At 40.2% G+C, this 25114-nt stretch overlaps 3 protein-coding genes and 2 long non-coding RNA genes across 5 annotated transcripts; 3 read left to right on the forward strand and 2 right to left on the reverse strand.

Annotated features, from left to right (window-relative positions):
- Window positions 1-7167: 7167 nt before the first annotated feature.
- LOC131680202 (uncharacterized protein K02A2.6-like) lies at window positions 7168-7989 on the reverse strand. The gene has a single exon (XM_058960922.1). The coding sequence runs from the start codon at window positions 7987-7989 to the stop codon at window positions 7168-7170; it is 822 nt and encodes a 273-aa protein (XP_058816905.1).
- A 4599-nt stretch (window positions 7990-12588) lies between these two features.
- On the forward strand, window positions 12589-14083 carry LOC131683032 (uncharacterized). The gene is made up of 3 exons (XR_009304333.1): window positions 12589-13803; window positions 13865-13910; window positions 13966-14083. It is a non-coding gene; the product is annotated as an uncharacterized LOC131683032 (long non-coding RNA).
- A 634-nt stretch (window positions 14084-14717) lies between these two features.
- Window positions 14718-15006, reverse strand: LOC131683033 (uncharacterized). Its single transcript, XR_009304334.1, has 2 exons — window positions 14954-15006; window positions 14718-14898 (listed from the first exon to the last, which is right to left on the reverse strand). It is a non-coding gene; the product is annotated as an uncharacterized LOC131683033 (long non-coding RNA).
- A 1144-nt stretch (window positions 15007-16150) lies between these two features.
- On the forward strand, window positions 16151-18736 carry LOC131680203 (uncharacterized). Its single transcript, XM_058960923.1, has 2 exons — window positions 16151-17488; window positions 17762-18736. The coding sequence occupies exons 1-2, from the start codon at window positions 16151-16153 to the stop codon at window positions 18734-18736; spliced, it is 2313 nt and encodes a 770-aa protein (XP_058816906.1).
- A 5-nt stretch (window positions 18737-18741) lies between these two features.
- LOC131680204 (uncharacterized) lies at window positions 18742-21411 on the forward strand. The gene has a single exon (XM_058960924.1). The coding sequence runs from the start codon at window positions 18742-18744 to the stop codon at window positions 21409-21411; it is 2670 nt and encodes an 889-aa protein (XP_058816907.1).
- Window positions 21412-25114: the final 3703 nt, after the last annotated feature.

Here is a 25114-nt window from a genome sequence, read left to right on the forward strand (position 1 = left end):
AACATGCTCGATGTCGTGATAGCCGTTCTCACAAACACAATGATTATTTTCAGCAAGCCCTATACGACGGAGATGCGCGTCAAACGAGTAATGGTTGGACATGATCCTTGACATCGTACGAATAAAGTCCCGGTTCACATCCAACCCCTTAAACCAAGCATTCGTTGATACCTTCGGGATAATGGAATGTAGCCACCGTCCCAGATGCCCATTGCTCCATGAGGTTTGCCAACTATCGAGCGTCCTCTGACGAGAGATACTGAAAAATTCGTTGAAGCAAATTGGTCTTTCGTAAGTGTCGCCTTCTAATGCGCCCACCTTGGCTAAAGAGTCCGCCTTCTCATTGCCCGCAATAGAACAATGTGACGGGACCCAAACCAAGGTAATCTGGTAAGATTTTTCAGATAAAGCACTCAGATATTCCCGTATTTTCCCCAGGAAATACGGTGAGTGCTTTCCAGGCTTCGCCGCACGGATGGCCTCAATGGAGCTGAGACTATCCGAAACGATGAAGTAATGGTCTGAGGGCAGGGTGTCAATGATCCCGAGAGTATACTGAATGGCAGCTAATTCTGCGACGTAAATTGAAGCAGGATCATTGAGTTTGAATGAGGCAGCAAGATTTTCGTTGAAGATACCGAAGCCTGTGGACCCGTCGAGAATTGATCCGTCAGTGTAGAACATTTTGGCGCAGTCGACTTGATGGTATTTGTTATAGAAAATATTTGGGACCACTTGTGGGCGAATATGATCCGGAATTCCACAAATCTCTTCCTTCATGGATGTATCGAAAAATACAGTTGGATCAGAAGTATCTAAGAGATGAGCACGGTTGACGTTATATGTAGATGAATTGATGTTCTGTGCCATGTAATCGAAGTACAAGGACATGAATCGGGTCTGAGAATTAAGCTCGACAAGCCTTTCGCAATTTGCAATCACCAATGGGTTCAGAATATCGCATCGAATGAGCAATCGATATGAGAGGTCCCAGAATCGATTTTTCAGCGGAAGAACGCCCGCCAGCACTTCGAGACTCATCGTATGGGTCGAGTGCATGCAACCCAAGGCAATACGCAAGCAACGATACTGGATTCGCTCCAGTTTGATGAAGTGTATGTTCGCAGCGGAGCGAAAGCAGAAACATCCGTACTCCAACACTGATAATATCGTTGTTTGGTACAGCCTGATTAGGTCTCCTGGATGGGCACCCCACCATGTTCCAGTTATTGTACGGAAAAAGTTGATCCTTTGTTGGCACTTCTGCTTCAGATACCTAATGTGACATCCCCAGGTACCTTTAGAGTCGAACCATACCCCGAGATATTTGAATGTTGAAGCCTGAGCAATAGTTTGATCCATTAATTGAAGCTGTAGTTGCGCTGGTTCACGCTTTCTAGAAAATACGACTAGCTCAGTTTTCTCCGTGGAGAACTCGATACCCAGTTGGAGAGCCCAAGCAGACAAATTGTCCAAGGTATCTTGCAGTGGTCCTTGCAAGTCGACGGCTTTAGGACCTGTAATAGAGACCACACCGTCATCTGCAAGCTGCCTTAGCGTGCAGGAATTGACAAGACATTCGTCAATGTCATTCACGTAAAAATTGTAGAGGAGAGGGCTTAGACATGAGCCCTGGGGAAGGCCCATGTAGCTAAATCGTGATGTCGATAAATCGCCATGCGAGAAATGCATTTGTTTTTCAGACAACAGGTTTAGCAAAAAGTTATTTAAAATTGGCGAAAGACCATGCTGGTGCAACTTCTCATAAAGAATGTTGATCGAAACTGAATCGAAAGCCCCCTTAATATCCAAGAATACTGATGCCATCTGCTCTTTGTTAGCATATGCCATTTGAATTTCTGTTGAGAGCAACGCAAGGCAATCGTTCGTCCCTTTGCCTTTGCGGAAGCCAAATTGTGTATCTGACAGTAAGCCATTTGTTTCGACCCAATTGTCGAGCCGAAACAGGATCATTTTCTCGAACAACTTCCGGATACAGGACAGCATTGCAATCGGACGATACGAATTGTGGTTGGAGGCTGGTTTTCCTGGTTTTTGGATGGCGATGACCCTCACCTGTCTCCAGTCATGTGGGACAATGTTACCCTCAAGAAACCTATTAAATAAATTCAACAAGCGTCTTTTGGCAGAGTCTGGCAGATTCTTCAATAAGTTAAATTTAATTCTATCTGGCCCCGGGGCTTTATTGTTACATGATAAGAGAGCAAGTGAGAACTCCACCATCGTAAACGGTGTTTCGTTCGCGGTATTGTAAGGCGACGCGGCGCGGTAGATTTTCTGTGCCGGGGCGGAATCCGGACAAACCTTCTTGGCGAAATCGAATATCCAACGGTTTGAATATTCCACGCTCTCGTTAGTACTGTTTCGGTTTCGCATACGTCGGGCCGTGCCCCAAAGAGTGCTCATCGATGTTTCTCTTGTTAACCCGTCGACAAACCGGCGCCAGTAACTGCGTTTCTTAGCTTTCATTAAATTTTTCATTCGCTTTTCTAATATCGCGTACACTCGATAACTAGCAACTAACCCGTCGTTCCGGAAGGTTTTATACGCGGCAGATTTCTCCGCGTACACGTCTGAGCACTCTTTGTCCCACCACGGGTTGGGAGAACGTTTTTGGGTGTTCACGTCGGGTACTCGTTTCGTCTGAGTTTGAATCGCGCTATCGAGAATCGAGTTGGACAAAAACTTATATTCTTCCTCCGGGGGAAGTATCTGTGTTGAATCGATAGTTTTGGATATCTCAGCAGCGTAGCTCTTCCAATCAATGTTTCGTGTGAGGTCATAGGGAACATTGATTGGTGTCGATGGTCTTGAACCAGTGTTGATTGCAATTACAATTGGTAAGTGGTCACTACCGTGGGGATCAGATATTACCTTCCACTTGCAATCTAACCGTAGTGATGTCGAGCATAAAGATATATCCAGTGCACTTGCTTGCGCAGGTGGTCTAGGAATTCGTGTCATTTCCCCTGTGTTCAGAATTGTCATATTGAAGTTGTCACAAAGGTCTTGAATTGTCGAAGATCGATTATCGTCGTATAGACAGCCCCACCCCGTACCGTGAGAGTTAAAGTCTCCAAGAAGCAGGCGGGGCGAGGGAAGGTGTTCAATCACGTTGGAGAATCTTCGATATCCCATCATGGCCCTAGGAGGAATGTAAATAGAAGCAATGCAAAGATCTTTGCCTTTGATTGTTGTTTGACAAGCGACAACTTCAATGCCTGGCGTCGAAGGGAGGTTGATTCGATTGAAGGGGTAGCACTTTTTGATCCCTAAAAGTACCCCCCCATATGAGTCTTCTCGATCCAAGCGGATAATGTTAAAATCGTGGAAGTTGAGGTTTATATTAGAAGTTAGCCATGTTTCACATAGGGAAAATGCATCACAATGATTGTAATTTAGCAAGTGTTTTAATGAATCAATTTTGGGGATAATACTTCTGCAGTTCCACTGTAAAACAGTGATCAGATCCCTGATTCCGTCTAATAAGTTAGCCATCGAAGGATACGATCGCTGTAAGGAGGGGCCATTGTTCAGTCAACTGTTTTAAAAATGTTCTTACTGTTGGTAGAATAGCAACCAGCAAGCTTTTCATAGGATCGGTAATGTTGAAAGCTGTGAATATCCAGTCCACAATGTCAGAAAATTTAAGGAATCCCGTTTTAGGTTGAGTTTCTGACTGTAAAATTGGAGCATTTGGGATTTTTGGTGCCCCGGGGAGTGCTGGGAACTCCTGGTTGTATCTCAATTTCCCAAAACCAGGAGGTATTATCTTCGGATTTGTACCAGCACTTCCAGTTGATGAATTATTTTTATTTTGTACCCTTGTTTGGGACAACCTAGGACCCTTACGAGGAAGTTCAGGTGAGTTTTGAATAGGTCTTTTCCTAGAGTTTCCAAGCGGAGCCAAAGAATGCCCCTCGCAAGGGTCGTTAGAGGCGTTATCGTCAGTTGGCAAGAGAGCGAATGGGTTTTCGGAGATAAGTGGAACAGCTCTTTTAAGCATTTCTGCGTAAGAGCGTCTGGAGCGATCTTTGGCGGATCGCTTCAGTTTATCCGCGCGAAGTTTGTACGTTGGGCATGTCAAAAGTGCATGCGGATTCTCCCCACAGTAAACACACTTCTCAGCGGGCCTACTGCAAGTATCATCCGCATGGCGTTCCCCACATTTACCGCACCGTTGCTTGTTGCTACAGTAGGTGGCCGTGTGACCTAGCTGCTTGCAATTGGAACCATTCATGACCCGCGGTACAAACAGGCGTACAGGTAGACGAGCTCCTCCCACTTCAACGTAGCTCGGAAGTGCAGATCCGGCGAAGGTTACGCGAAACGAGTCTGATGGATAGTAATTACCATCTTCGATGGACTTTGAGTGCAATTGCTTGCACTCCAAAATCTTAACTGATTGAAGGTTAGGGTCCTTAAAGCGGCCAGCCCCATCATTCATCAGATCATCGACAGTTAGACCCGCATCACTTACCACCCCGTCGATCTCCACATCACGAGAAGGGATGTAGACGCGATACTCCAGCGTAAAGAGGCTATTGCTAACGATATCATTGGCCTGTTTCAAGTCAGTAACGACTACGCGCAGTTTATCTGACTGAACCTTTTTAATCTCGGTTACGGCCGAGTAACGTTTTGTCAGCTCCCGTGCAACAGTTATGCTGTTTAACGGTTTATTTTTGGGCCGAAAGTATACCACCCAAGGACCAGCGGATCCATCCTGGTAAACCTTGACTCGGGGGGGCTGTGAGACATTGGGGGAAAGTGGGGGAAGTGGATCGACCATAACATTATCTGTCTCAGTATCAGATATACGTTCTTCTTCATAATATTCCTCTTCGGAGGGTGATCCTTCTGTTTGTTCCATTTTGTTGCGGGAGCAACACGCTCGACCGCACTGTTTAACTTAAATCAAAATAAAAAATCAAAAGCAATAAAAAGAAAAAAATCGATAAGAAAAGTAAAAAACGAAACACTTCACCAGTTGGTTCCTGACGAGCTGGTAGGTGAATTGATCCTTCGTTTCTTTTATCCGTCACCCGCGTGACCTTCACACAGTAGAGCTGATATAGCTCGTCTAAACAAAGCCGTCTTTCAGGCAAGAAAAATGTTTAGTAACGCACTTCACTGCACTACTTTAACTGATATCGCAGATAACAATTATCACTCGCGGGACTGTTTATTAGTAATGCTTTACTGCAGCCTCTGCCACAGCAAGCACCTTCGTACCACCGAAAAAACTAAACCACACCGGAGAGAACAAAAAGCACTTGTTTCCCGGTACAAAGTTGGGTTACGAATGCCATATTAAATTCTTGCTGAGGCTGTAAATATTCATTTCACCAAGTCCAACACACTGGGCGTGAAAACCTTGCTTACATCGGCCCTCACACATCGCGTACAGTTCACCACCAACAATAGGCAAAGAACACTTGTGGCAGCTCATCGTATTCGTATACGTATTCGTTGGTATACAACACAAAGTCGGCCAGTAATAAGTGATAGATGCAGTCTGTTTTCAGTTCACTTTTGAATTATAATTGCGGACGTTTTCACTAGGATCATTCCAAACTAACCGGTGTCTCGTATGATACGGATTTCAGCAACTAAATATTTCGCGGGTCCGAAAACAACAAAGTAGTTTATCACCACAGAAAAGGCAAAAAATCAGAGCGTCGATGTGCTTCCCGAAACAACAACAGACAACGAATCACTAAAACCACCTTTTCGAGCTACGATTTTTAGAATAGTTGGAAACATAAACTAGCAAAAAAAATTTCGCTGAAGGCGAATAAATTTTGTTGAGTTTTCATCAGCTGGAAATTTCAGCAATCCAAGATGCGGAAGGCTCACAACCTCAAATTCAATCCTCAAGCTTTTTCAAAAAAAAATTAGGCAATCCAGACAATTCCAGACATTTTTCAAAATTATTACAGACTTCTTGAAAAAACACTTGGCATCCCTGACTGGAACAAACCTTATTGTCTCGTCACTCAGACGAATTGGTATATGAATTAGAAGAAACACTGAGAATTTATAGTTCACATATGTTTGTATGGCCTTCTCGTTTATACTGCAATGATTTTTATGCATTTTCTGATGGCATATACCTCGAATTATAAACACTCATAGTAATAGACTCGCGGATGTAAAGACCGCAAAACTGGCAACTAGAAAAACAAGCATGTTAAACTGGCATCACCCAAAAATGTGCAAGCTCGAACGTGCTCGACTGTATTCGATTGTTTTTATCAAAATAAGTTTTCAAGTGGTTCAATATATGAATCAAAAGAGAAGTTATATGTTTGATACTGAGCAACAAGAAATTGAGAAAAAAATCCTATTTCTTCAGAAACACAAAGTTGATGAAAAAGAGCATAAGTAAAATGTTTTTTGTGTAGTTATATTGAACACAATAAATATATTTCTAAATAACATTGTGAAATACCAATACGAACACGAAAAGTGAGGCCTACTGTGAATAACAAAATATATTTTTTTAAATAAAATCGCAATACTTGTTCTGCTTGTTTGCATTGAATGACGTCATGCTCGTTTGGCTCCGGATTTTGACAGTTCGTTTGGCTCGATAAAAGTACCTTCGCTGGTCTATTACTATGAGTGTCTATACTCGAATATGCACATGAAAAATATTGAATACGCACATGAACCGTACAAAAATCTATTTCATTGAGCGATTTGAAGCGCCCAAAAACATGATCAACATTAAGCTGCTTTGTACACTGTAAAAAAGAGTGACGCAGAATTTTGAGTTTTAAGATACCCCAAATTAGGTAAAGCACTTAAACTATCCAGGAAGTACGATTTTTTTTTTCTTTAGAGAAGGGGAAGGATGTGAGGTACTAGCTGGACTCGATATTCCTACCCCTTCCTCGTGATAATCTTGGTGACACTTCCATATAATGTTGGTAACACTGTCATACAATGTTGGCGGGATCCTTGAGCGAGATCGCCAGCACAGCGGCTGCGATAGCGAGTGCCGGTCAGTCTTTCTCGAGTCAGCGCATTAAACAGGTAAGCCATATTTCATAGGTCCGTTGGATTTCTGTATCGAGTGATTTCCTAGCAGAAAATTATAACGAGCCCTTCCTGCTCTAATACGCAGAAGTGGAAGGATTTTTACAGGTAAGTAGCTTTGAGAGTTGCACTGGTGGACGGGGTACTAGTAACTTGGCAGCAAAAAGTATCCATTGGTATGGACCACAAATTAAAACTATCGACTAAATCAGATCCAAGCAACTGTAGTGGTTTCGCGATGACACGAATTATCTGCGTACGTGTGTTTTCGCCGATAGTAATGTCACAGTTAAATTCACCATCAAGTGGCAAAATGTTTCCTGATGCTGCCTTGGCTTTTACTGTTGCTAGTGACAACCTTGAGCTACCAATTTTCTTCCAGATCTGCTGGCTGATGACGGTAATATCAGAAGCCGTGTCTAACTGAAGACGAACCTGTGTTCCATCAAGGGCAACGGAAACGAATCTCCTCCGCTTCTGCACGTTGCACACATTAACGACGACCATTTTGCTGGCCACCAAATGCTTAGCCTTTCTCGATGAACGTTGTGACTTTTTTGAACTGTTGCAGTAGCCTTCACGATGTCCAAACTGCTTACATTCGGAGCATTTGTGGTTTTTGAAGGTACAGTCCCGTACGTAGTGAAATGCACCGCAAAACCAACACAGTGTATCAGGTTTTTTTCTTGTGTCGTTTGCAGCAGGCTTCGAAGATGGCTGATCCCGTTTGTTGAACCGTTTATCAGAAGATCGCTGCTTAATGCCATTCACTTGAGCGAAACATGTGGCTGACTCGATCATAGCATTGTCATGTTTGAGGTTAAGAAGACACTGGCATTCTTCCGCTAGCTGCTCCAACGTGACGCCATTGTTTTCCTCAATCCTGGAAAGCTGCCGTACGGGTACGGGTACGGGTTTCTGCATCGCTTTCTGCTTTCAGTCCGCAAACGTAGGTCAAGCATTTAAACTGCTCTTCCGATAGCTTTCCCAGCTCAAACTCAACGCAGGCTTTATTAATACGGCAAACGAAAGCAATATGGTCTTCAGTCGGGTGCTTGGCGATTTGCAACGTTCTATACCGCCTGCTTATTACCGACTCTTTCGACCCAAATAAATTTTTCAGCTTCGCTACTGATTGGTCAAAGGTGTGTTCTTTCGGAAGTTTCGGTAGAATAAAGGAAACATACCTTTCATGTTCAACTGCGCCCAGCTTTCGCAGCAGTAACCTGACTTTCGCTTCGTCGTCCAAACGAGCGGCATCTTTCTCGAACAAATCTTCATACCTGCTGTACCAAGCCGCAAACGTGACGCTATTGTCAGCGTCGTAGCGAAATTCCTTCACGTTGCCTTCCAAAGAGTCAAGAATTTGCTCTGGTTGGGTGGTACTTGTACGTGGATAGATGAAACTGCGCTCCGGAAGAATGCTTGCTGCTGCTCGTCGTTTTGCTGCTGCCGCTGGAGAAACGGTGCCATTAGCTGCTGGTGCTGAAGCTGCTGTTGCTGCATCAGGTGCATGAACTGCATGATGAGCGGATCTGCTGCTGGTGGGACCTGCTCCTGGTCATTATCATGTGGAATTTGACCATTCTTCATGCTTCTCTGTTTTTTTGCGCAGGGGTGACGGAATTTTGAGGTAACTTTTCGTGAATCGAAATTTCACCAAATATCCGCTAATATACTCGTCGCCACTGTTGTAGCCCTGTGCGCGGGGCAGGTCGGGAGCCTTGTTGAATAAATAAAAAGGACACTCGCGTACAAACTACATAAAATACTTTTAATAACGATAGTTAAAATAAAGAGCATGTGCTCAACGAACTGAACAAGTTGACTGACTGGTTAAAAAGTGGTTTCCGCTTATGGTGGCATTTCGGAGTGACAGCAAGACTGTCACTAGAGAGCCTAGCGCAGAGAGTGGCGGATGGCAGGGCAGAGTTGCCATCGCTCCAGTTAAGTTGTCTCCAACAATGGTTTTAAAACCATGGCGGACAATAACAGCCAACTGAAGCTTTCTAATAGCATTAGTAGTGCCAATATTAGGCTTTAAAATTCGACATTTGTACGCTGATGCTATATAATAGCATTGGTGCTGCAAAAACGAACTGTCACTGTATTTCGCCTTTTCTGGCATAAAACCAGCATTATATCAGTATTTAGGGCTTCAGTACTCTATAAGACTGCTTTATATGTATATTTAAAGCAAATATTAGGCTACGTTATAATGCTTATTGGTTACTTGGGCAGTGACAGGTTTTATTTAGTTTTATGGCTTTAGAACAGAATTCCTATCGAGATTCGTATACTTTCATGAGAGTTCTGCGAAAAATAATGAATAAAACGTACCAAGGTTGACGTACACGGCCTGTACTCATTATTGAGTACAAGCGCTTTGCCCATTAAGTGGGTTATTCCACTTTTATTGAAAATGGGTAGTTTTCTACGCATTAATGGGTATTTTATTTTATCAGTGACATACAATTGACTCCGCTCATACCCGGTCAAACCATTTGGAATTTGATTCAGAATCCTGAGTGGAGTCACTATGGATTATATTCTGAGTCGGAATCGGTTGTTGCATTTGATTTGGAATCCATAATGACTCCATTACTAGGGGCAGATCACTTGTGATGCATTTTTAAAAATCAGCGAAGTTAAATGCATTTATTACCATCAAAATAGAAATTCATAATGTATTTTGCGTTGCGTGCAATGTTTTTGCGTTGCGTGCAATGTTGTTTGCGTTGCGTGTAAGACGTCAAAACCCTACAGGAAAACTAGCCCTACATTTAACAAAATGTCGAACAAAGTGGATCAGCGTAGGACGTTTGTTAAACAAACTTTTCTGCGAGGGAGTGCAAAGCTGATGCAAAAATGGAAATTAAATGCATTTTTCTAATTTGATGCAAATTTGTTATACATTCTTAGAGTGATCTGCCCCTAGCTCCATTACTAGAGGCAGATCACTTGTGATGCATTTTTAAAAATCAGCGAAATTAAATGCATTTATTTCCATCAAAATAGAAACTCATGATGTATTGTGCGTTGCGTGCAATGTTTTTGCGTTGCGTGCAATGTTGTTTGCGTTGCGTGCAATGTTGTTTGCGTTGCGTGTAACACGTCAAAACCCTACACCGAGCAAAATTTACATTGAATTTCCATAAAAACGTCTTATGACTTTCAGACATAAGGATTTTAAATGGATTTTGTAAATCTGTCTTATGATTTGGAGGGGAAATTTTCCAAATCCATCTCTTATTATTTTCATAAGACAGTCTTTTGAAATTTATGAAAATGTCCGAATGAACGCTATAAGTGCCCATTTAACAAAATTGCATACTTTTATAAGCAGAAAACATAGTAGAAGTAACGATTTCCATAGAACAGTCTTATGAAATTCATCACAATGTTCGAATGAATGCCATAAGTTTTTTATTTATGGATATTATTGTGCATTTATATAAAAAATAGAACATGGCTGACATTTCTCGAGCATTTTTAGTAGACAAAAAATCAACAGTAAAAATCAACCTTGAGAGGATATTGGGTTTCACACCAACTGACATAACCCCACAAAATGAGCCGGATGAACTTCGTTTGACAATTCTCGGTGGTTTGTTTACATGGGAGTTACGTGAGTTTGAATGTAACAGATGGGTACCCGTTGCACTCGAACTCACGCAACTGACAAAGTAAACAAACCACTGAGAATTGTCAAACATGAACGTCACTCATCATGAGTTCATTCGTGTGGTCATCTTGTAGAACTCAATTCGGGACAAGTTAACCTCCAAGTGTAGATCCCTTCAGAAGATTGAAGAGAAAACTCTTATTAAATATTAAAATTTGTACATAATGAGCAATGCTTCGTCAATATTTCCTGGAAAACTGGGCTTAGTCAACTGGGAAACTGGACTTGACAACTGAATGATAATGATTGTTACTTCTCAAATGATTTTGATAATTAAAAAATACGCTTCAGACACTAATTATATGCACAACTTATTTCATTACAAATAATCGGATATCTTCTGTAAAAATCATAACCATGCAAACAGATTTAATGCTCACAGTCATTTATTCAGTAACATAAAAAAAAACAATTTAAAATTTTGTTGCGATGTGACTAAAAATCTCACTTTTGTTTCAAAAAGCGGTAATCAAAAAGTGCTGGTCTGAAACTATTTGCTCCTGGTTGGCCGTCCAGACCAATACTGAATGCATAAGAAACAATTATGAACTTTTCACAAAAGTGACGTTTATGAAAAACAAAATATAATTTTATAGAATCAATAACAGATCTCGTATGGGTTTTATGAGAAAAACTTATGAAATTCTTAAACGCATATATTGGAGCGAAGTCATAAGACTGTTTTATGAAATACATTATTTGTACGTCTATGAAGTGCACGAATAAAGATAAATGAATTCATAAGCCTGCCTATGACATTTCAAAACGTTCAATGGCATTATCAGAAAGCTGGTTCATATGCCGAGACTTATGAAATTCTCAGGTGCTTTTTGCTCGGTGTACAGAAAAACTAGCCCTACATTTAACAAAACGTCGAATAAAGTGGATCAGCGTAGGACGTTTGTTAAACAAACTTTTCTGCGGGGCAGTGCAAAGCTGATGCAAAAATGGAAATTAAATGCATATTTTTCAATTTGATGCAAATTTGTTATACATTCTTAGAGTGATCTGCTCCTATCTCCATTAAGAAATCCGAACCGATTCCGGAATGAGTTTAACTAGGTATTCCGTCAAACCATTCGGAATTCGATTCGGAATCCTGAATGGAGTTAGTATGGATTATAACTCAAATGCAACAACCGATTCTGCGTTTGATGATGATACTGAATATTCAGAAATCCGAACCGGTTCCGGAATGAGTTTAACTGGGTAAAGTCTCCGCCGAACTATGAATATAGTAACTATAATTTTCTCTCTTTTCCTGAAAATTACCTACTAGTAGTTAGTAGAATTTAAGAGTGTATAATCAATAATAAATAGTGAAAAAATATTTGCTTTTGTGTTTAGTAATTATTGTCGCTTTATTAAGTGGGTTTTCAATTGCACATTTTTAAGTGATGCGTGACCTTGCCAATAAAATGGCTGAGCTTAAATTTGAAGCACCTCTTGCGCAATGTGAAGAAACAGATGAATGGGGACCTTCAGAATACCATTCTTCAAATGTTTTGGAAAATTCCATCACGAATAGTTTAGTGAATACAAGAAATGAAAGCGAGTTCGAAGATATTAATGATAATGCTCTAAAATTACTCATCCAAAATTGTAATGGAAATATCGTCGTAAACATGAGCAAAAATAGTAGAAGAGACCATGATAATTTCGCTGAAGGTTTCACGGGCAGTCTCGAAGATCTTGTTAATACATTTGATGAGAAAATTACCCAATGTTTTGGAAATTATGAGAAGTCCGTGGAAGAGCTGGCTCCAGTGCAAGTGAGATCGCAAGACGACATAATGAGCGAATGTCAGTAAGTATGGACTAATCCACACTTCTTTTTTTTTTTTGTTTGCTTTGTCATCTGACGTCTAAGACCAAGTTCGATCCATCTCGACTAATCCACACTTCAAAAAAGTAAGCTTTTGTGCTTAGGGTATTTTTTTTGAAATGGTTCTAAAAGGCCTATTTTACAATAAGCAATGAAAAAAAGATGGATGGGTAATGTCCAGGGGTGCCAAGCTTCCAGATTTATCTGGATTCATCAAGATTTTCAAGCCTCGTCCAGACATAAAGATTTATGTTTGTCTGATCCAGATTTTAGGGAATTTGTCCAGATTTATCCAGACAATTTGAAAAATAACAAAAGTTTCATAAACCACTTTTTGAGAAAGCTGGAAACACAACATACCACCGTTTTTTCGTGAAAGTCAACAAATTTTTTGCCGAATTATATCATCTAGAAGTTCCAGCAGTCCAATATTCTGGAAACTCTGAGATTCAAATTTAATCAATGTGATCTATGCTGAAAATCAAGCATTGGACATTTCCAGATTAGCAGCGCAATCACCAAATTTTTAGTAAGCCGATATATTTACTAATATACAAGCATGTTTTATTAGTAAAACGTAACAAATTAGCCATCGGTGAGGAATGCACCTTTTCCTAAAGAATTTGGGTCATCCAGACAATTCCAGACTTTTTAAAAAAATATTACAGATTTTTTGGAAAAGCACTTGGCATCCCTGGTAATGTCTGCGACATAACCGGAGAAATGTACACGTATGCGAAAAACTACCAAAAGTTGAGCTCTTTTGACTCAATCTCGGGGTATCGTGGGATAAGGTAAAATTAGGTAAACCGTGTTGAAGGTAGTTTATCTTTAACAACGGCAAGAACCACAACTCATTGACTGGTTTTTTATATTCAACCTTGAATTATATATGCCTAAATTTAAGTTGAATCTACCTAATTTTGAGTATACCTCAAACAACTCAAAAGTACCTTATTCCATGGAAGGCCTCGACTGAGTCGAATCTCTCTTTGTTTTTGACAACACTATAATACCGAGAGGTTCACTGAGCCAAATAATCACATATATTTCATGTGAAAAAGCACGTAAATATTAAAATCGGCCAATCACATTAGATTCATGTGCAGCAGATAACATTCATACCTACATTGATGAATTTCAAATAAGATGCCATTAATTTTCAAGTGTATAATGTATATATTCTATGTGATTGTCACATACTTCAAACGTAACTTGCAAAAAACAAGTATTACTTGAATATACGATGTGAAAAAATAAACAGATTAATATGATTACAATAATTACAGTCAAAACAGTCGGAAATTCTAGAACAGTCAATAAAATTATTTGAACGTAAATTATATTTTTTCAAGAAAAACAATACATTTAAATCAAATTAACATTTCAGAATACGGAGCTGCAAGCACTATTGGAACGCAAAAAGCTGGGAAAAAGTTCGGTGATGTTTTCAATATAATTGATTCATGGCGGAAATAATATGCAACGGTTCTAATTCGTAATTGTTATGGTTAATAATAAAAAGTTATACTAATCCATAAATAGTGAATATATGATGTATGACAAATGAATTTAAAGTTTCATATTTATTCCACGTCTTCCCTCTTCTTAAACACACGTGGAAAGCTTTTGAATGTTATTTTAAATGCAGCTAATAATCACATAAAAATTATATGGATTTAATCTAGAAAGTATGTGACATTCCAATGGAAATTAAATGAACTTCACGTAACATGTATATACAGTCGACACTGGTTTTAATCAGATTGACAACAACGCCTTCCATGTGTGAAACATATAACATTTACGTGAAAATTGTTATGGAAAATAATTATACACGCAAACAAATTATCACGTACTTATCAAATGCAAAACCATATAATTATTTTCCATAACACTTTTCACGTAAATGTTATATGTTTCACACATGGAAGGCGTTGTTGTCAATCTGATTAAAATCAGTGTCGACTGTATATACATGTTACGTGAAGTTCATTTAATTTCCATTGGAATGTCACATACTTTCTAGATTAAATCCATATAATTTTTATGTGATTATTAGCTGCATTTAAAATAGCATTCAAATGCTTTCCACGTGTGTTTAAGAAGAGGGAAGACGTGGAATAAATATGAAACTTTAAATTCATTTGTCATACATCATATATTCACTATTTATGGATTAGTATAACTTTTTATTATTTACCATAACAATTACGAATTAGAACCGTTGCATATTATTTCCGCCATGAATCAATTATATTGAAAACATCACCGAACTTTTTCCCAGCTTTTTGCGTTCCAATAGTGCTTGCAGCTCCGTATTCTGAAATGTTAATTTGATTTAAATGTATTGTTTTTCTTGAAAAAATATAATTTACGTTCAAATAATTTTATTGACTGTTCTAGAATTTCCGACTGTTTTGACTGTAATTATTGTAATCATATTAATCTGTTTATTTTTTCACATCGTATATTCAAGTAATACTTGTTTTTTGCAAGTTACATTTGAAGTATGTGACAATCACATAGAATATATACATTATACACTTGAAAATTAATGGCATCTTATTTGAAATTCATCAATGTAGGTATGAATGTTATCTGCTGCACATGAATCTAACGTGATTGGCCGATTTTAATATTTACGTGCTTTTTTAACATGAAATATATGTGATTATTTGGCTCAGTGATGGTTTTGCATTTGATAAGTACGTGATAATTTGTTTGCGTGAATTCGATTTATTTACTCTCTTGTATAGAGGAGCACGTCGTTGGCATAAGTTCATTTGGCATAAGTTCTGTTACTTCTGGCAACACGGTCCACCAATGGCAAGTACATCTGCCACGAAAAATGCTATGACTCCAATACCAACATCATTGTAATGATTGATCTAAATAAAGTTAGTTGTAACCTTGACTGTTCTCAGAGCAGACGCGAATTTCATTTTCTACCTGTTACAGTCCATTCTCTTCTGAACAGCACATTTTGATCCTTCTTGCGTCGGATTGTGCCTGTTTCGGAAATTAGAATGATTTATTGTTCGGATAAGTGGAAATTCTAGTGAATTATTGTGGTTGAATCCCTGAAAAAAGCATATCGATTGCTGCATTTGCAAGTACGAAAGCGGTCGTAAAAGTGACGCGATTACATGAAAACGAAAAACGATCGGTGAAAAAGATCCGAAAACGACGCCATGTTGAAATCGAATTAAACTCGGCGTGCTTGAGAGAAAGGAGCCGATTGCTACCTTTGTACAGTGTTTTAGTCGAGAGTGAGAGAAGACGCCCTCGAAGGGCTGATTTCGGAAAGAAGACGTGGTTGTACCAGCGTATTGATGACGCCACCGATAGTGGCTGATTTCGGAAATACCTGACTGATTTTGGATTTATGTTGATTGATTGTTGAGTGCGCACGTGGGTGCTAGTTCTTTAGTTCAAGCCATTTGCCACTTATGTTGTATGACACGCCAACGTCAAATAAAAACAAAGTTGAACCGCGAAGATTGAGAATGCAAGCAGAAATTCAAACCCCATCAGTGAGTGAACAAAAATCAAAACGAAAATCGAAAGAAGAGATGAAGAAGACGATGCAAAAACTCAAAGTGATGAATATCCGCCTGAATTCGGTAAGAAGCAAGTTAATGAGAGTGCGCTCAAGTTTAGAAACTAGTCTGGAAATACCGAATCCGAACCTGAGGTGCAAGCAGTTCTTGCAGCTTCAACTGAAAACCATTGAGAATGCCTTTGCTGACTACAATAAGCTCCACCAGCGTGTCTTCGAAGCGGATGTTGGTGACGAGGTGCGAGAGGATGCGGAGGTAGAGTACGTCACATTTGAGCAGCAGTACGGCGAATTATTCATTTACATTTCTAAATTGATCGATGATAATATCAAGACAGAGGAAGACGCAGCACGAACCGCGGCAGCCGTTCATCCTTTGCCGAGTATCTTAAATACAACAGAAATCGCGCCTCACCTCCCACCGCTGAAGGTTCCATTACCCACGTTCGATGGAACCTATGAGAATTGGTTCGCTTTTCGCTCGATGTTCGAGACGATTATGAAGCGATACAGTACAGAGTCTCCCGCTATAAAGTTATATCACCTTCGGAATTCGCTAGTGGGTAAAGCAGCCGGTATTATTGACCAGGAAATAATAAACAATAATGACTACGATATGGCGTGGAAAATGTTGATTGAGCGATTTGAGGACAAAAGGCTTATTATCGATAAACATATCGACGCACTTTTCAACCTCTCGAAATTAGTAAACGAAAATGCCACTGAACTTCGAAAGTTCATAGACACATGCGCGAAAAATGTTGATGCTCTGAAAAACCTCGGACTTCCTGTAGAGGGATTAGGAGAGTGCATGTTGATCAATCGTATTGCATCGAAATTGGATATAGAAACCCGAAAGGCATGGGAATTAAACCATGTTGATGATACGTTGCCAGGTTACGACGACACTCTTGAATTTCTGCGAGAGCGATGTAAGGTGTTGGAGAAGATTCAACCCGATTTGAAGCAAACAATGAAGAGCCAAAGACCTGTGCGCAGTGCACAAGATGTGAAGGGAAAAACAAGTACGCTAGTCGCTACTTCGAATAAGTGCCCACAATGTTCGGATGGCCATGAGTTGTGGAGGTGTGATACGTTTAAAAATGGTAACCTTTCTGAGAAATACAATCTACTGCGAAGAATTGGAGCCTGTTTCAATTGTCTTCAGAAAGGGCACAGAACAAACAATTGTACATCGAAACACACGTGCAAGAAATGTCGGAAATTTCATCATACAATGCTTCACCCTGAAGAAGATAGTGCGAAGAAATCCGAAACCTCACTAATATCTGCAATCAATCCAGAACCACTGAAAGAGAATTCCGAACAGCCAATCAAAGGCGGGTCGGTTGTAAATACAGCAGAAGAATAGCGACAATCTAATTTCTGCACGCGACCGAAGAATGTCGGAAAGCAGATTCTTTTATCCACTGCAGTCGTCCTTGTTCGCGGAAAGGGCGGACAACAGCATCCCTGTCGAGTGCTACTCGATTCTGAGTCGCATACGAGCTTTGTAACAGAGCAATTCGCTACTTTTTTGGCACTGAAAAAGGAATCCACTAATGTCAACGTAAGCTGCTTGAATGATATCCAAACCAAGATTCGTTTCAAAATTCACACTAAGGTGACGTCGCGTGTTAATGATTACACAATATGTTTGGAACTACTCGTGGTACCCAAAATCACTGGAGTTTTGCCAACTACTAAGGTGAATGTGACGACATTGGCCTTCCCGAATGGCATCGATCTCGCTGATCCCGGTTTCTACATTCCCGACAAAGTGAACATGTTGTTGGGTGCAGATGTATTTTTTGACATGCTAATGGCTGGTCGAATCCAACTACCAAATAGTGCTGCTTTACTGCAAGAAACTCAGTTTGGTTGGGTACTGAGTGGTTTAGTGCCGACTGAAGCTTCAGGGGTAGTACATTCGTTTTGTGCTACTGCGCCCAATGAAAACCTAGATGTATTAGTACGAAGATTTTGGGAACTCGAGTCTTTTGGAGATATCGAATTGCCATGTTCAATCAGCGAGGAAGAATGTCTGCGACATTTCGAGACGACACATGAGCGTACAGCGGAAGGCAGATACTTGGTACATTTACCATTCAACGACAAGAAGAAACATCTGGGAGAATCTAGGAGCATGGCTGAGAAACGCTTCTTGGGCTTGGAGAGGCGTTTGGACAAAGCTTCGGAATTAAAGATTCTATATAAAGAATTTTTGAAAGACTATGAAGCGCTTGGTCACATGGTCGAGAATCCGAATCCTGATGATTTGCAGGCATTTTATCTACCGCATCATTACGTTCTTAAACCCACTAGTACGACTACGAAACTACGTGTGGTTTCCATCAATCAAACACAAATGATCGGACCCACCGTACAAAACGATTTGGTTTTGATTCTTTTGAATTTTCGCTCCCATCGATTTGCTCTTGTAGCCGACATTCCCAAAATGTATCGGCAAGTCGCTGTATACCAAGATGATTGCAGATATCAGAGAATTCTGTGGCGAGAAAACCGAAACGAGCCACTGAAAACGTACGATTTGCAAACTGTTACCTACGGATTAGCTTCATTTCATCCCCGTTTTTAGCGACAATGTCTCTATATCAGTTGACTGAAGATGAAGGAATGCAATATCCATTGGCTGCAGGTGCGATCAAGAAATCCTTTTACATGGATGATGCATTGGTAGGGGCCAACACGTTGTTAGAAGCAATTGAGTTGAAGAATCAGATTGTCAGTTTGTTGAAGAAGGGATGTTTTAACGTACACAAATTTGCATCGAATTCTCAAGAATTGTTGGCAGACATTCCAGAGGCACACCGAGAACGTGGCCTTGAAATCGAGGATTCTAGTACCACTGTCATGAAAACACTAGGCGTAGCTTGGATTCCTACGAAGGATCAGTTCACGGTTGTAATTCCAGTTCACCCGGTCGATAAGAACGCTATCCACACAAAGCGAACAATCTTGAGCCAAATTGCAAAAATTTTCGACCCTTTGGGCTTTGTGGGTCCAGTGATAACCACGGCTAAGTTGATAATGCGTGAACTGTGGGCACTAAACCTGGAGTGGGACCAACCGGTTCCAGAAGCTATGGTGCAACTGTGGATGAACTATTACCAACAGTTGCAAAGCTTGAATAATATAAATATACAACGATGGATCATGATCGAACATGCTTGTGGTATCGAGCTTCATGGGTTTGCAGATGCATCGGATCTCGCATATGGCGCCTGCATGTACACCCGTCTCAAACGAAACGACGCCACATCGGAAATGAAACTAGTATTCAGTAAGTCAAGAATATTGCCACGGAAAACGAAAAAACAAAAGCTAATCACCACACCGCGATCGGAGTTATTGGCGGCAGTACTATTGTCACGATTGACGTTAAAGATATTAGCAGCGGTCGAGATTAAATTTGTCAGTGTTACTTTGTGGAGTGACTCGCAAATTGTCCTGTGCTGGATTCGAAAGTCGCCTGACGAGTTGGAGACATATGTCGGCAAACGAATTCGGGAAATACAGAACATAACTGGAGAATTCAAGTGGAATTACATTCCGTCGGCGGAGAACCCCGCTGATTGCCTATCCCGTGGAATCACACCGAAGAATATTAAATCCCACCCGTTGTGGTGGACTGGCCCACCAAGGTTCCAGACAGAAGACCCGCAAATTGTTGAGTTAACTCCTATGGCGGATGCAGAATTACCTGAAATAAGAAAGACAATGTTAGTAGCAGCTGTGAAAGTAGAACGTTTACTGCTATTCGACAGAATCAGTCAGTTTTCAATCATCCAGCGAGCTATGGCTTATGTTGTGCGGTTTTGTGACTACATACGAAGTGGTAGAAAGAAGCTCACAAGGGGTTCGCTAACGACGGATGAGATATCGCGGTCATTTATTGTGATAGTACGACTAGTGCAAGCTGAAGCGTTTGCAGCGGAACTCAAGGTGTTACGAATTCAGAAGGCGGAGTCCAAGGTGCCGTTTTGCTCTTTACGTCCTTTCATTGATCCGCATGATGGCGTACTCAGGGTCGGAGGCCGTTTGAGACATGCCGACGTTCCGTATGACTACAAGCATCAAGCCTTGTTACCTGAAAAACATCCCTTGACAGTGACTTTGATTCGGTATCTGCACCAAAGCAACCTTCACATCGGTCAGCGCGGTTTACTAGCCATCGTTAGACAGCGATATTGGCCTCTGCGAGTGAAGAACACCATCCGGAAGGTGATACACCAATGCATATCCTGTTACCGTTTGAAGCCAATTAAATCTACCCAGCTGATGGGAGATCTGCCAGATTATAGAGTTCAACCATCGTTTCCATTTACCCGCACAGGACTTGACTTTGCCGGTCCATTTAGGATTCGTTCGAACCATAAATTGCGGAATGCTCAGACAATGAAGGGCTATGTATGTGTGTTTGTATGCATGGCTACACGTGCACTCCATCTGGAGGCTGTATCAGATTTGACATCAGAGGCATTCCTCGGTGCACTTCAACGGTTCATCAGTCGTCGTGGTCTAGTTGAAAATCTATATTCCGATAATGCGACCAATTTTGAGGGCGCTAATAATGAACTGCAACGTCTTACGCGATTGTTCAATGACGAGCAACACAAACTTGGTCTTGACGCATTCTGTACGCAGCGAAGCATAAAGTGGTCCTTTATTCCGCCACGAAGTCCGCACTTTGGCGGGATTTGGGAAGCGGGTGTCAAATCCGTTAAATTCCACCTGAAGCGAATCCTGGCTGAACACAATCTTTCATACGAGCAGCTTTCCACCGTATTGGCGCAGATAGAAGCAATTTTAAATTCTCGACCACTAACACCTATCTCGGACGACCCGAATGATGTTCGTGCTATAACACCTGCTCATTTCTTAATTGGTCGGGAATTCCAAGCGATTTCGGAACCATCATATAAGAAGATCCCTCCTGGTCGACTCTCAAAGTGGCAGTTAGTACAAGATTTGAAGCAAAAGTTCTGGAATCTTTGGATGAATGATTACCTTCACGAACTTCAGCAGCGTCGGAAGGACTTCAAGGTCACTACGTTTAGGGTTGGCGCGTTGGTACTGATCGTCGACGACAATGTACCTCCCCTACAGTGGATGTTGGCTCGTATCACTGAGCTGATCCCTGGAAAGGACGGCCATGTGCGTGTGGTTGGCCTGTTATTACCAAATGGAACAACAACTACTAGAGCGGTGAAGAAAATATGCTTACTTCCACTGGATGCCGAGGAAGATTGATCGGGTTAATTTGAAATGGACTATTTCAACGCGCGGGAGGATGTTACTTCTGGCAACACGGTCCACCAATGGCAAGTACATCTGCCACGAAAAATGCTATGACTCCAATACCAACATCATTGTAATGATTGATCTAAATAAAGTTAGTTGTAACCTTGACTGTTCTCAGACCAGACGCGAATTTCATTTTCTACCTGTTACAGTCCATTCTCTTCTGAACAGCACAAGTTCATTTGGCATAATGTTCATTTGGCATAACAGCAGGTGACACATGCTTTCGTTTGGCATAATATTCATTTATCATAATATTCATTTGGCATAATGGTCATATTCACCCGAATGCCACGAACACCCGAAAGACATTCGCCCGAATGCAACATAGACCCGAATGCCATTCGCCCGAATTCCATATACCCGAAAAACATCGAAATGTAAATTGAAAAAAAAATATTAAGCTGAAATTCAAATTTTATTACATTTAATGCTATGAAGAAATTAACACTAAAGCTATACCAGTCAAATAGTTAATCCAATCACCTGGTTTGTATGATTTGACTAGGGTTCCAGTTTTAGGTCCTTTCGTGAGTTCTTTTTAGACTTTTTGGCTGTTGGTACCGCTTGTAGTGTACGTAAAACATCCGTACTAGCGTTTTTCTCTTCAAGCTGCAACTGCTTCAATACACCATAGAATGTAGAATTTCCACGGCTTAAGCCGTTCCATTTATTGTGCCAGCCTTCCACATTATTGGAGGACCTAGGAATCTTTTCCGATACATTTTCGAAAACTGACCACAAAGCGGGGGGAAACAGTGGTCCTCGAGAAACCTTTTGGTTAGCTTCCTTCCTACCGAAAATATAATTTTCGCTAATGTAATCCAAAAAATTGTCGAGAACCTTTGGACAACTTTTCCTCAATTCTTCGAATGCCATTGGTATATCTTGATGAGGCAAGAAGGCCAAGGCAACAACTTGTTTGTAAATAAGTTGTATTCGGTGATCTTTTGAATATTTTGTCTGATGACCAAGTTGTTTCAGTTTTCTGAAAAAACTTTGGTTTAGATGGAAGAAGCATCCGTGAAGGGCAGCACCGGGAAAAATTCTTCTAGCAACGTTTATCACAGCTGTCTCAAAATCTAATATTATGTAGTGGGGGTCGAATTTACAGCGAGATTTACCGGCTATTTCTATAAGCGCACAGAATGCTGTATCATATGTAACTTCATTCTTTTTCGGTAGCAGCATATACACTAATGGAACGAAACGACGACAAATTTCCTCGCCAACACTTCCGTGGACGGTAAAGAGCTGCGCAAATTGACATGGAACTGCGCTGAATGTTCCATCCATTATCCACATTGTTGCCTGCGCTAGTATTCGCAGGTGCTGTGTCGATGTAAAAATCAGAATAGGGCCATAATCAGTGTCAATCTTAGCTTGTAAAAAAGGTTCGCCGTCCAACGTTTTAGTGTAACGTTCATCGATGTGATTCAAATCGTCACATTCCTGTGGTTCTGGTGGAACATCGCGACGTCGCCGACGTTGAATAATGCGGCGTTGTGCATGTTTACTGATTGTTGACTGAACCTACAATCAGTTTGGTATAAGGAATTATATAGTTGTTGGCCATTCGGTGTAAGACCGTTGTCATAAATGTGTATTCTATGCTTTGAAAGACATTTAGCATAACAGACGTTTAGAAAAAGAATCAATGGGGTTGAAGTATGGAAAAAGCTTTTGTCACAATGTGCATTTATTTTGACTTCAGCACAGATTTAAAAACTACAAGGGACAGCCCTATGGGGTTGTACGAATTGCAGGCGTAGGACTGCGATACGTGAAATATTTAATTTCTTATTACATTTGGATTAATAATTAATCAAACATTTCTTTCTACAGTTCTTCAGTTCAAGTGGCAGTTCTTCAGTTCAAATTAAATGAACTTCACGTAACATGTATATACAGTCGACACTGGTTTTAATCAGATTGACAACAACGCCTTCCATGTGTGAAACATATAACATTTACGTGAAAATTGTTATGGAAAATAATTATACACGCAAACAAATTATCACGTACTTATCAAATGCAAAACCATATAATTATTTTCCATAACACTTTTCACGTAAATGTTATATGTTTCACACATGGAAGGCGTTGTTGTCAATCTGATTAAAATCAGTGTCGACTGTATATACATGTTACGTGAAGTTCATTTAATTTCCATTGGAATGTCACATACTTTCTAGATTAAATCCATATAATTTTTATGTGATTATTAGCTGCATTTAAAATAGCATTCAAATGCTTTCCACGTGTGTTTAAGAAGAGGGAAGACGTGGAATAAATATGAAACTTTAAATTCATTTGTCATACATCATATATTCACTATTTATGGATTAGTATAACTTTTTATTATTTACCATAACAATTACGAATTAGAACCGTTGCATATTATTTCCGCCATGAATCAATTATATTGAAAACATCACCGAACTTTTTCCCAGCTTTTTGCGTTCCAATAGTGCTTGCAGCTCCGTATTCTGAAATGTTAATTTGATTTAAATGTATTGTTTTTCTTGAAAAAATATAATTTACGTTCAAATAATTTTATTGACTGTTCTAGAATTTCCGACTGTTTTGACTGTAATTATTGTAATCATATTAATCTGTTTATTTTTTCACATCGTATATTCAAGTAATACTTGTTTTTTGCAAGTTACGTTTGAAGTATGTGACAATCACATAGAATATATACATTATACACTTGAAAATTAATGGCATCTTATTTGAAATTCATCAATGTAGGTATGAATGTTATCTGCTGCACATGAATCTAATGTGATTGGCCGATTTTAATATTTACGTGCTTTTTCACATGAAATATATGTGATTATTTGGCTCAGTGATGGTTTTGCATTTGATAAGTACGTGATAATTTGTTTGCGTGAATTCGATTTATTTACTCTCTTGTATAGAGGAGCACGTCGTTGGCATAAGTTCATTTGGCATAAGTTCTGTTACTTCTGGCAACACGGTCCACCAATGGCAAGTACATCTGCCACGAAAAATGCTATGACTCCAATACCAACATCATTGTAATGATTGATCTAAATAAAGTTAGTTGTAACCTTGACTGTTCTCAGAGCAGACGCGAATTTCATTTTCTACCTGTTACAGTCCATTCTCTTCTGAACAGCACATTTTGATCCTTCTTGCGTCGGATTGTGCCTGTTTCGGAAATTAGAATGATTTATTGTTCGGATAAGTGGAAATTCTAGTGAATTATTGTGGTTGAATCCCTGAAAAAAGCATATCGATTGCTGCATTTGCAAGTACGAAAGCGGTCGTAAAAGTGACGCGATTACATGAAAACGAAAAACGATCGGTGAAAAAGATCCGAAAACGACGCCATGTTGAAATCGAATTAAACTCGGCGTGCTTGAGAGAAAGGAGCCGATTGCTACCTTTGTACAGTGTTTTAGTCGAGAGTGAGAGAAGACGCCCTCGAAGGGCTGATTTCGGAAAGAAGACGTGGTTGTACCAGCGTATTGATGACGCCACCGATAGTGGCTGATTTCGGAAATACCTGACTGATTTTGGATTTATGTTGATTGATTGTTGAGTGCGCACGTGGGTGCTAGTTCTTTAGTTCAAGCCATTTGCCACTTATGTTGTATGACACGCCAACGTCAAATAAAAACAA

Source organism: Topomyia yanbarensis, chromosome 2 (assembly GCF_030247195.1).
Source record: "Topomyia yanbarensis strain Yona2022 chromosome 2, ASM3024719v1, whole genome shotgun sequence".
NCBI lineage: Eukaryota > Metazoa > Arthropoda > Insecta > Diptera > Culicidae > Topomyia > Topomyia yanbarensis.

What these genes read in the sequence shown, in the direction of transcription:
- LOC131680202 (XM_058960922.1), bottom strand. Translation starts at nt 7,989, where the DNA reads ATGCAGAAACCCGTACCCGTACCCGTACGGCAGCTTTCCAGGATTGAG.
- LOC131680203 (XM_058960923.1), top strand. Translation starts at nt 16,151, where the DNA reads ATGAAGAAGACGATGCAAAAACTCAAAGTGATGAATATCCGCCTGAAT. An exon ending in CAATCAAAGGCGGGTCGGTT is followed by an intron (nt 17,489 to 17,761) that starts GTAAATACAGCA and finishes ATTCACACTAAG; the next exon opens with GTGACGTCGCGTGTTAATGA.
- LOC131680204 (XM_058960924.1), top strand. Translation starts at nt 18,742, where the DNA reads ATGTCTCTATATCAGTTGACTGAAGATGAAGGAATGCAATATCCATTG.